Genomic DNA, 12,564 nt, shown 5'->3' on the forward strand with positions numbered 1-12,564 from the left:
GTTGTTGCATGTTGTCTGCGCTCTGTGTCTACTCACTGTGTGCTCTTCTGTGTCTGTATTTATTTTTTATTCCCCGCCCCCATTGCAGCTTGCTCGCTGTCTGCTCTCTGTGTCCATTTGCTGCGCACTCTTCTGCATTTTGTTTTTGGTTTTTTTTTTTGCTTGTTTTACAAGGAAGCCCCGGGACACAAACCCAGGGCCTCCCATATGGTAGACGGGAGACCAAGTGATTGAGCCACAGTCATTTCCCCTGAGGTTCATTTTTAAATTTTTATTATTATTTTTTTAGGAAGCACTGGGGATTGATTCCAGGACCTTGTTCATGGGAAGCAGATGCTCAACCACTTAAGCTACATCCTCTCCCCTAAGGTTAGATTTTAATGCAAATTTTAAAGTCATATCCATTCAATTCAGGGCAATGCATACTTATTAAATACCTACCCATTTTTGTTGGCTCTCATGGAGATGAAAGATAAATTTAAAAACAATCCTTTCCATTCAGTTTATAATAGGTGGTGGGTTGAAGCACATAACTATGTGATAATGACCAAAGAATTTAAAAAATAATAATTCTTGCTGTTAAAGCGCCACCTTAATTTCTGAATAATAAGGGGAAAAAACTGTAGTGCCTTTTAGGGAAGCTGAAGTCACTGATAAGGATTCTTGGGGAGTTAATGGTCTACTGTGGACAAGTGTTGGATATTTTACTGGCGAAAGAACTTGATATTTGAGAACGGGCTTTGAAATGCCTTTAAAGAATTAGGGGATAAAAGATGAGCTGATTAAAAAACCAACTGAGAAGTAAGGGCACTAATTAAGCTCTGAAATGAGCCTGGAGAAAATATCAGATGCAATCAGAAGTAACACAACAAAACCTTACCCTGTGAAAGGAGACTTAGCAACCCAGGCTAATTAATCCCAAAACTGGATGAAACACAATTATCCAAGGGGCAAACATGTCAAAATTGACTCAAGAAGAGGTAGAAAACCTCAACAAACCAACAAGCGTGAAAGAAAACTTAAAAGCCCATAGAATCTATTCTTCCGAAAATTCTAAAACCCAGAGAGTTTTCAAAGGAAAATTTTGCTCCCATGTGTTTAAAAACAGGTACTTTTCACGGTGTTTAGACAATTTTAAAATATAAGGGAGGAAAACAGATGAAGAAAAGTGGCACAATTCCTATCATTCTTTTCTTACAAATCATCACAGCTTTAGCACCCAAACTTGACAAAGATGGCACAGAAAAACCTGCAGCTCCTCTGATAAATATTAAGGCAAAAGATCTCCAAAACTGGATGGGAAACCAAATTCTGCGGTGTGATAGAGAAGAATGCCCACGGCATGGGGGTCATTCTAAATAACGCCAGATGGTCCAGCTGCAGGGACTATACTGATCCAAGTTACCCAAATAACGTGCTAAAGGAAACAAAAACAATTCTCTCTCCAAACCAGGGTCAGCAAATATTTTCTGTCAAAGGCCGGAGAGTAAATCTCTCTGGTTTTGTGGCCCAAAGGCTCTGTTGCAACTACCGAACTTCGGTGCTGTGGTGTGAAAGCCAAACGCTGTCGCAGGCACTCTGTAAGCAAGCGGTGTGGCTGAGTTCCAATAAAGCTTTATTAACAACAACAGGTGGCAGGGCCGCCCCGTGGGTCCTCCTTTGGCCAACTTGAGAGAGTTGAGTTTTGTTTTGTTTTTCTTTAATTCAACATCAAGGTCATATTTAAAGTAAGTAATCAGGGGAGTGGATGGACTTTGGTGGTTGAGCAACTGCTGCCTATGTATGAGGTCCCAGGTTCAATCTCTGGTATGTCATTAAAAAAAATGAAATTTCTGGCAGAGAAGATGTAGCTCAGTGGTTGAGTCCCTGCCTCCCACATACGAGGTCCTCGGTTCAATCCCCAGTCCCTCCTATAAATAATTAAATTAATTAATTAATTAAAATAAAATAATTGTATACAGAAGAATATATAATGAAATACAATATACCAAAATATCATGGCTACCTGTATGATCTATTATTGAGTGTTCTTATGAAGTTTCTTATAGAGTGGATAAGAAAATTTTAAGAGGCATATTAGAAAGGAGGTAACCTTGTCATTATTTGGAGATTATATAATCAAATGGTTAAAAAAAACACACAAGAATCCAGTGGAAAACTATCAGAAATAATAAGACCCAGTAAAAAAATAAATATATTTATAAATATAATTAATGTATGTAATTTTAGAATTATATAATTTTATAATATAATTGTTGTATATAATTTTATAATTGTATTCATATTGTGTAATAATTACATATAACATATAATTAAAATCACTTGTCTTCTATACCATCTGAGTCAGAAATAATGAAAAGAAAATTAGTTGCGACACATAAAACCAACACAAAGGATTAGCATCTAGAGTAGATAAAGAACAGCTATGAATCAATAGGAGAAATTCTAAAAATTCCTTAGGAAAATGGGAAAAGGTCACGACTGGACATTTCAAAGAAGTCAAATCGCAAAGGCCAAATAATCATATGGGTAGAATTCCATTGTAATAGCATTCAGAAAAATGCAGATGAAAACAAAACAGAGAGTATTCACACTGACCAATATTATTCATAATTGCCAAAAAGTGGAAACAACCCAAGTGTCCACCGCCGAATGAATGAATACATAAAATGCAGTCCATTTGTGCAATGGAATATTAATCAGCCATACAAAGGAATGACACATGCAACAACCAGGAAGAATCTTGAAATTATTCAGGAGAGTGAAAGAAGCCAAACACGAAAGGACAAATATGGTATGACTCCACTTGTACAAAATACCTAGAATAAGCAAATCCGAAGACACAGAAAGTTGAAAAGAGGTCCCAGTGCCTGAGGGCGATGGGGACACCACCATGCAAATGTGCTAAAACCACTGAATTGTTTACCTTACAATAGCTCATTTTGTTATGTGATCTTCACATCAATTAAACATGCACATGAGTACAGTGAATGCCATTTCTCACACTCCAGGACCGAAGAGGTTGACAGCGTGACAAAAAGCAGCAAGGACTGAAAACTATGACAGTAAGGCATGTCGATAAAGACGTTGGCCAACAGAGGTTCTCGGTACTTGGCTGCCGGGGTACAGCAATCTTTGGAAACCAAATGGAGAGAAGTTCTTGGTACCTGGCTTGTGGGGTATAACCATCTTTGGAAACCAAATGGAGAAAAGTTCTCAGTACTTAGCTCATGGGATACAACCATCTTTGGAAACCAAAGGGAGAGAAGTTCTCACCATTTGGCTTGTGGGGTGCAATCTCTGGAAACCAATCGGAGAGTTCTCGGGACTTGGCTCATGGGGTACAATCATCTTTGGAAACCGAAGGGAGAGAAGTTCTCAGGACTTGGCACATGGGTTACAACCATCTTTGGAAACCGAATGGAGAGTTCTCGGTACTTGGCATATGGAGTACAATCACCTTTGGACACCAAATGGAATTTTCTAGAAAACATGCACAGGTGCAGAACCTATAACTCTAAAACGCCACTGCCTGGTACATTCCCTGGAGAAAGTGCTGATGGGGGATGTGAAGGTTGGCACAGAATCTTTGTGGCAAGATTATCAGTTACACTAAAGAACGGGAAACAATTCAAAACTCCTTTATCAAGAGAACGGGTTAAATAATCTACTTCTACATGTAAGAATAGGGATAGATCTCAAGCATTTGGTTCTGAGAAACAAGGGTATTGTTCTACATACGCAGTGATAAAAAATTCACATTAGACTTTCATGGGAGGCAAATGGATAGCATGAAGTGGGGTAATAATTGGGTCCACATTCGGGTTGTGTTTACCTTTTGGGGGAGGTCAGAAGATGCATTTGGGAAGCGAGCACACAGCACTTTACGCCCTCTAGCTATTGTGTGCGCTCACCTTTTTATTACATTTTTAATATTTTACTGATTTTGTTGCATTCCTATTTCACGATCCGGAGCATTTTGCAAAAAATTTTAAAAGCTCTATTTGCAAGAAAAAAACAAGTCAACGTGACAACTTCACAAAATACTTAGAAATACAAACAATAGGAACTGTATGGGGATTTCATAGAGAATTAAAAAGTATTTATGGAAAGCATGAATAAAGACGCAAACACACTGAGAGACAACTTAATCTCAGATAAGGAACAGCAAGCCCTAAAACCTCGATTTTCCCTAAATTAAGTTAAAAAATCATCTTCCCATAAATTAGTTTTTGTTACGTTATTATACTTACTGGGAGAATTTTGACCTAACCATCCAAATGTACAAAAAATGAAGATTGGATAGATAAACCATAAGAGGCACCACCCCTGAATACTAATTTACAGCTGGACCACTCTTACACCATTCCTTTCCAAAACTATGCAGTTTGATTAAAGATTGGCATGTAATAAATAGAATTACAATTGCATGGAGGAAAAATATTTTTCAATATGACACTAAGACAAAAATCAGAAAGTTAAAAAAAAAGAAAGAAAATCCTCCAACAAGTGACAGCAAAGTGATTAACTATACTATGGCATAAAGCACCCCAACTCAAGCCATAAGTCACCAGAAATGTGGGAGAAACATTTATAACCTATGAATGATAAGTTACACCATTTATTTTAAAAAACTAACAAATTATAATGTACTAGGGTTTTTCTGAATCAACATCCCTGGAGAAAAATAGCCAGAGGACATAAACTATCAGTTGCCACAAGCAGTAACATTGCCATTTGGTAAATATGAAAGCAGCATGTGAACAGACTGAAAGTATCTAGGGCACATTTGTTAACAGGCACAGGATTTTAAATGTGCATATCCCCCAGATCAACAATCCACCTTTTAGGAATTTATCCCAAATAAACAAAGAAGCACCGGTCTCCCCAGTTGTCTCATGCCACCCTGGACAAGTTTTACATCTAAAATACGCGAACAGTGATAGTCATCGACCACATTGCACTGCTGGGGATCAAATACATGTATGGGGTTTATCTGGCCTGCATCTTACATAGAGTCGAGAGGGACTGAATGTTAGTTTTTCGTTAGGCTAATTTACACTTGGCGAAAACTGACCCAAAAAATCTAAATGTACCGAAAATAGAGGTTGGGTAAATAAATCAACACATCCTCCTCACGGATGATTGTGCTTGCCACCAGCCAAGCCAGCGTGATTTTGGAAGGCTCAAAAGCAAAGAAGAAAGACTGGGTATTTCTGAACGGTAGCATCTGGGGTGGGTTGTAATCTCTGTGTAATTTGAGCAGTAGTGCCATGTCCATCGGGGTGAGGTCTCTATTACTCTGTTATGTGGGGCTGGCATCTCTTTGCTGTCCCTTGCCCCATTTTAGGATGGTTCGTCCAAGCCAACAGAGCCTCTTTCCCAGCTTTCAGCAACCCCTCTGCTACCATGTTGGTAGGATATGAGATGAAGTGGTTGAGGGATGCGCTGGAAGGAACCAGCCCTTCATCTCTGCTATGAGCCATCTGGAGACTCCGCAGGGCAGGTGTCTGCGTTGGCAAAATGGAATTACCTTGCCAGTGAAATGGGAATGTGCGCACGTGTCGGGCACAGGTGGTTGACTCATTACAGGCGAAGGAGTGTGGTCCATGGGCAATTCCTGTCCAAGAGGCAGCAGGGAGGGGAGGCACATCTGCCTTCAATTTGGAAAGCTGAGCATCGAAACAATGCCCTCTAGAATCACGGGGAGCGGGGGACAAAGTCTTTTTTGCAGAAATGACATTCTGAAATCAACCCCATTTGACTTGAGAGATACAGCAGCAGGAAACCCCATCATCTTCATTTGCTCAAAGTCTATTTTCCCTGTCATAGAAAAATATCGACGCCCTCTCACTCATCTACGAGATCCCTGGGGCACTGAAGCTTGGGGGTCACCGTTGATGTAATGGATCTGTCTTCCTTTGTGTTCCGAAAGTGCCACCTTGTTCAGTCTTTAACAGGCCAGGATTCCATCAGGGGAATCTGTTACACTCTGGGTGGTGCTGCAGGGACAGTTACCGGACATTATATGTCCTGCCATGGCCCACTGGGTGGCCTGTGGGAGAGTGTGGGCTATGATGTGGACCATTTGACCATGAGGTACAGCGGTGCTCAGAGATGTAGTCACCAAGTGCAATGAATGTCTCATGATGATGGAGGAAGTTGTTGTTATGGGGGGAGGAGTGGGGTGAGGGGTTGGGAGATATATGGGGACCTCATATTTCTTAATGTAATATTTAAAAAATAAAGACAAAAAAAAATGGGAGCCAGGGTCAAAGGTAGACAAGACCATCCATCAGAGATGTCTAGGTCTTGGGTCGGGAGAGTAAGATTTGGCACAATCTCTAAGGACACAGAAGCGTTCACTGAGTCCAGGGCCAACGAGGGTACACAAAGCCAGAATTAAGTTGATATACCCCATGCCTGACCGAGGGGGCACCCAACAACGACCCATCCAAGACCTACCTTGAACAGCAACCAGCCGAAGATCTTCTGCAATAGCCTCGTGCCCCAGAAGACGTGTTGGTAGAGATCCGTGTTCACCACCCCAGGGTCCACCACGTTGGACGTCACGTGACTGCCCTCAGAGGCCAGCAGCCCCTGGAGGTGGTAGGAGAAGAGAACCAGCGCGAGTTTGCTCTGGGCGTAGGCTCCGTGTGGTGAGTAGTAATTGCTGCAGAGGAAGAGAAGAAGGCAGTGTGAGCGGGGGATTGAATTCCTCCCCATCTTGCTTGGAGACCTTTGCCGTGAGCTTGTCGCCTTGAGTTACTTAGCGATTCGTGTCCCCATTTCCAGAGGTGTGGGAATTTTAAAAAAACTCTTATTTTGGTAACGTACAAGTAACCATGAAATTAGCCGTTTGAACCATTTTTACGTGCACAATTCAGGGGTGTTGGCTACATCCACTATCCGTCACCACCATCCATGACCCAAACCTTTTCATCACCCATTGAGAAAATTTGTATCCATTTTGCAAAATCTTCCCACTCCCCACCCATACTCCCCTGACAACCTCTTCTCTGCTTTCTTCCTCTATGAATCTGCCTCTTCTGGATATTTCTTTTAAGTGGAATCATGCACTTTTGGCCCCTTTGGGTCTACTTTTTTCACCTGGCACAATGTCTTCCAGGTTCTGCCATGTTGTAGCATGTTTTGGGGTTTCATTCCTTTTTACGGCTAAGCAGTGTTTCATTGTATGGATATACCACGTTTAGTTTATACCTTCATCTATTGGTGGACACTTGGGTTGTTTCCATTGGTGAATAATGCTGTTCTGAACATTGATGGGCAGGTATTTATTTGAGTCCCTGACTTCAATTCTCTGGGGGTATATAACTAGGAGTGGGATTGCTGGAAATTTTATGTTTAAGTTTTTCAGGAACCACCAAATTGTTTTCCAGAGTGGTAGCACCATTTTCATTCCCACCAGCAATGCATGAGGGTTTCTATTTCTCCACATTCTCACCAACACCTGTGTCTATCCCTTTTTTAAGTAATATACATCCTTGTGGGTATGAAATGGAATGGAGACGTTTGAGATTTATCTTTTTATTAAAGTCTCCCAAGTGCACTGTGATAAGAGACTGTAGGTTGTGTAGGTTGCTCATTCTTTGAAATCTGTTGATACTTTCTTCATAGCATAAGGCATGATCAATATTTACAAAATTCCATTTCTGTCTGAGAAAGATGCATGTTCTACAATTTGGGGATGTAGACATCTACAGCTACCTGATTGGTATAAGCATGTTGAATGAATTGTTCACATCGGCTCTATCTTGCCGAAGTTTTCCTTGTTTGAATTTTCAGTACTTGGGGAAAATGTCCTGATATGTCCTGGTTTGACCTGCCCTACAAATTTCAGACTCACCAGCCCCACTATCGTGTAAGCGAATTCCTTAAAATAAATCTCTGCATATATATATTCTGTTCATTCTGTTTCTCAGGAGAACCCTAAGTGATATAAAAATAATATACAACTGTTTGATTCTCAATTACCAGCATTGATTTGGAAGGAACAGAAATCGTTATTGAAATGAATCATAAACATGCAGATTTCCCAAGAGTAGACTGATTTGCTATAAAACTATGGTTATATGTCATAGCACAGAGACGAGAGAACTGAAATTCTTTAGAAATAGTAGGTGGAAAAAAGTCAATACACTTCTTTATGGGAGGGGAAAATAAGTCCAAGAGAAGATGTAATTTCAGGAGACGCACTCTGATGGATTTATGGATAAAGAAATATCCACAGAGAAAATGGAAAAGAACGAGGACAAATAAGACAGCATGATTCCTGTTAAGGTTTGAAAAGAAAACGGTTAAGAACTGTTGAAAGCACTCGGTGTTCAAAACAACAAAGGGATTGTTTCAATGTCAACAAAAAGAAGGAAGCGTGAAGATAAATCAATCTACAAACTAACAACAGAGGAAAGAAATTGGCAAAACATCTCCATGGCCTGTTTCTCAAATTGAAGTGTACAATAAAATGTTCTTGCAATAAATGGTGGCAAAAGGTAAACTCGAAACTATAAAAAGAGTTTTTTTATACTTTTACTGATTAATAACTTATTGATGTAACTATTATCTTTTTTTTTTTTCAGGTAGCGGGGCTGGGGATTGAACCCTGGACCTCGTATGTGGGAAGCCAGTGCTCAACCACCGAGCCCCATCAGGTCGCCTGAGTTGATTTTTTTGTTTGTTTGCTTGTTGTTTTGTTTGTTTATTTTTAGGGGCCACCAGGCACCAAATGCAGGACCTTCCCTGTGGGAAGCAGGGGCTCAACCACTTGAGCCAAATCCGCTCCCTGAATTAACTACTTCAAGAATAATTTGAGGGGGAATGAATGTGGCACAAGCAGTTGGGCACCCACCTCCCACATGGGAGGTCCTGGGTTTGGTTTCTGATTCCTGGTACCTCCTGAAGATGAGCAGATGCAACGAGCTGACACAATAGCCGATGCAATGAGCTGGCAAGTGAGCAGACACAACCAGGAGGGAGCAGGTGTGGCTCAAGCAGTTGGGCACCCACCTCCCACATGGGAGGTCTTGGGTTCAGTTCCTGGTGCCTCTTAAAGAAGATGAGCAGATACAACGAGCAAAGACAATAAGTGCAAACAATGAGCAGAGACAATGAGCAGACACAGCAAGCAGACAATGAGCAGGCAGATAAGGGAACCTTCTCAGGGTGGGGAAAGTAATTTGAAACTTAGAAACGAAAGTTGAGGAAGCTCTGTGGGTAGCCTTTTTCTAGTTTTCAGAAACACAAACTGAAAGGTGCATTGTATTTAAAAAATTTTTTTGTGGTAACATACGGATAACATGAAATTTGCCATTTTATCCATTTCATATGGATAACATGAAATTTGCCATTTTAACCAGATTTATGCCATTTTAACCAGCTGTAACATATGGATAATGTGAAATTTGCCAAGTCAGGGACATTAATTACATTTACAATGTTGCGAGAGCTTCACTACATCTAAGACTAAAACTTTTTCTTCGCCCCAATGAGGAATTCTGCACTCCTTAAGAATAACTACCCATTCCCTCCCTCAGGCCCTGCAAACCACTAACTTGCTTTCTCTCTCTATGAATTTGCTCATTCTGGACATTTCACGTAAATGGAATCATACCATAGTTGTCCTTTGTGCCTGGCATGTCTAATTCAGCACAGCGTCTTCAAGGTTTACCCATGTATCTGAACCTCCCTCCTTTTCACGGCTGAATAATATTCCCCTGGAAGGCTAGAGCACGACTGCTTCCACCGTTTGGAAATTGTGAGTAATGGAGAGCAAGGACCTGTTTGAGTCCCTGCTTCTGATTCTCTGGGGCAGATGCCTCGCAGCTTTGTAGCTGAGTCATGCAGTTAATTCCATGTTTCACTTCCCGAGGAGCCCCTGAAGAGTTTCCCACAGTGGCATGCACCCTTTTATACATTTTATTTATTTTTATTTATTTACTTGTTTATTTCTTTTTTGTTTCCATCAATTACTTTTTATTTATTTTTATTTTTTTCTTCTTTCTTTTAAATGTTACATTAAAAAAATGTGAGGTCCCCATGTACCCCCCACCCCACCCCTCCCACATCAACCACCTCTTCCATCATCGTGGCACATCCACTGCACCTGGTGAATACATTCTGGAGCACCGCTGCAGCACATGGACAGTGGTCCACATTGTAGTCCACGCTCTCCCCCGGTCCACCCAGTGGGCCATGGCAGGACAAGCCATGTCCAGCATCTGTCCCTGCAGCACCACCCAGGACAACTCCAAGTCCTGAAGATGCCCCCACATCACATCTCTTCTTCCCTCTCCTGACCATCAGCAGCCACCGTGGCCACCCTCTCCACATCACTATTAAAATTTCTTCCCTTACTAATCACAATAGTTTCCCAGCAGAACACCAGTAAGTCCACTCTAATCCATACTCTGTTCCTCCATCCTGTGGACCCTGGGATGGTGATGTCCACTCCACCTCTATATTGAGAGGGGGCTTAGATCCCACATGGCTAATGGATGCAGTTCTCCTGCTTGCAGTTGTAGGCACTCATGGCTCCCTGATGTGGTGGTTGACCTTCTTCGTCTCCGTTAGCTGACCTGGGTAAGTCCAATAAACCAGAGGGCAGGAGTTGCAAGTCTGCTGAGGCTCAGGGCCTGGCTGTCACAAGGACCGTGCAGAGATTCAGGTCTCCTGAGTATACACCAACCCCAGCACCGATCACAGGTCCAGTAAAAGTGACAGAAGAGGCTTGTGTACAAAGATCACATCTGAGTCCAACTCCATCACACAGAAACACAAACTCCAAAGTAGGACCAACTGACATGGCCCTGAACTCCATCTGCCATGACCATAGAACCTGTGGGTCCCTGCAGCTACCTTTTATACATTTTAGATTCCCACTAGCAGTGTGTTTGAGTTTCAGTTTGCCTGCCTCCTCACCAACACTTATTTCGCTTTTTAAAAACACCCTAGCATGGTGAAGCGGCATCTTTTTGCGGAAGCATTGTCTTTTGAACCTAGTATAGGCGTTTCTGAGTATCAGTGACAGAATTAATAATTCTCCAAGGAGCTCTTGATTAAACACCTAGGAAAATGTTCCTTTAGAGAAGGGACATCACGTTCTCCATTGCAGTGACGTTGCTTTCCGCTGCTGAGAAGACAATGGGTTGGCGTCTTAGTATGGATGTGTTTTGGGTGGGCGGTCTGTGGTCCTCTCTGGACGGAAGGGATTTGAGCAGCCTGGTTTTGCTTCAAGTACCAGGTCCAAAGTCCACCGCAATAATTACATCCTTGACTGTGATCCTGAGGCCAGGTCCAGTGGATGTGGTCAGAGAGACCCATCTTAGCAGGACGCCAGGGATTTCGTGGCATGCATTTCGGTGGACTGAATGAGGTTTCTCAGATTCCCATCAAAGCAACATTGCCTTGCACACGACAGTAGCACACCCACGTATTTCTATTTAAAAATGTGTGTGCGTATAAATGCACACAAACATATGATTTGCATAATCTCTAAAAGAGTTTAGCTTCATGGTGGGAAAATTATTGCATCGGATGCATACACTTAAAGACAGTTTTTCATTTGAATGAAAATGCTAATTATAGCACAGTGCAGACACATTTTAAAGATAATTAATTTTTCATTATTATAAAAATGCTAGTTTTAGCATCGGGCATATACATTTTAAAAATAATACTGATTTCTCATTATTTTAAAAATGCTAATTGATTGCTAAAAAATTAAAAGCTCAGGGAAAAAATGAAAATCAATAGTAACCCCATACCGTAGCTCAAATTATGATCATTGTGAACATTTTGTGCACATGCATATAGATTAGCTTTTTGTTGTTGTTGTACAGATGATCTTGAGAAAAATGGCCTCATTCTGAAAGCAATGTTTATCATCTGCTTTCACTTAATTTTGGTGATCAATGCACCATTTCATTGGTATGACTTCTTCATTTTCATGTGTACATTTAATTACACAGTAGGGATAGATTTATCAAAGGATCCCCTACAGTTGACATGAGGTGTTGCCGATACATTTTTTTGTTTGCTTTTCTAGTAAACAGCATTGAGATGTAGAGAAGGCAGTGAGAATGTTTAAATTTCTTTAGGACGTTCTCTTAAAAGCAGCAAAGGATGCTTTTAAGAATGTGGTCACTTATTTCCCAAATAAACTCTAAAAGTAAAGATGATACATACTCTCCATCAGTGGAAGAGGGAAACTGCTTTTGTGGTGCTCGGCAAATACTGAGAAGTATGCTTTAAAAAATTCCCCTGCCCATTTCCGAGGTAAGAAATGTGGTTTCCTTGTTTTCACTGCACTGATTTGACGAATATATCCCCCGTTTTCCTGATATCTTTCTTTTTCTGTGAATAACTACGCAATTGTTTTCCTATATTTTAACCTGAAGTGTAAGGTTTTTGGCTTTTTAAAACCTATTAATATGTCAAGTATAGTAAATGTATTGAATTTGATCTAATATGCCTGCATTATACATAGGAAATTTTATTCATAGTTTTTCTGCTTACACTTTTTATTGTTCAGGGATTTTATTTTTT

At 40.9% G+C, this 12,564-nt stretch overlaps 1 protein-coding gene across 2 annotated transcripts in view; it reads right to left on the reverse strand.

Annotated features, from left to right (window-relative positions):
* DHRSX (dehydrogenase/reductase X-linked) overlaps positions 1 to 12,564 on the reverse strand; it is a 212,012-nt gene that overhangs the window by 17,865 nt on the left and 181,583 nt on the right. For both annotated transcript variants that reach the window (XM_058292186.2, XM_058292184.2), the window contains one exon: positions 6,466 to 6,673. In XM_058292186.2, the coding sequence (XP_058148169.1) occupies positions 6,466 to 6,673 (208 nt within the window). The remainder of the gene's footprint in view (positions 1 to 6,465; positions 6,674 to 12,564) is intronic.

The sequence above is a fragment of the Dasypus novemcinctus genome, chromosome X (genome assembly GCF_030445035.2).
Source record: "Dasypus novemcinctus isolate mDasNov1 chromosome X, mDasNov1.1.hap2, whole genome shotgun sequence".
NCBI classification, from domain to species: domain Eukaryota; kingdom Metazoa; phylum Chordata; class Mammalia; order Cingulata; family Dasypodidae; genus Dasypus; species Dasypus novemcinctus.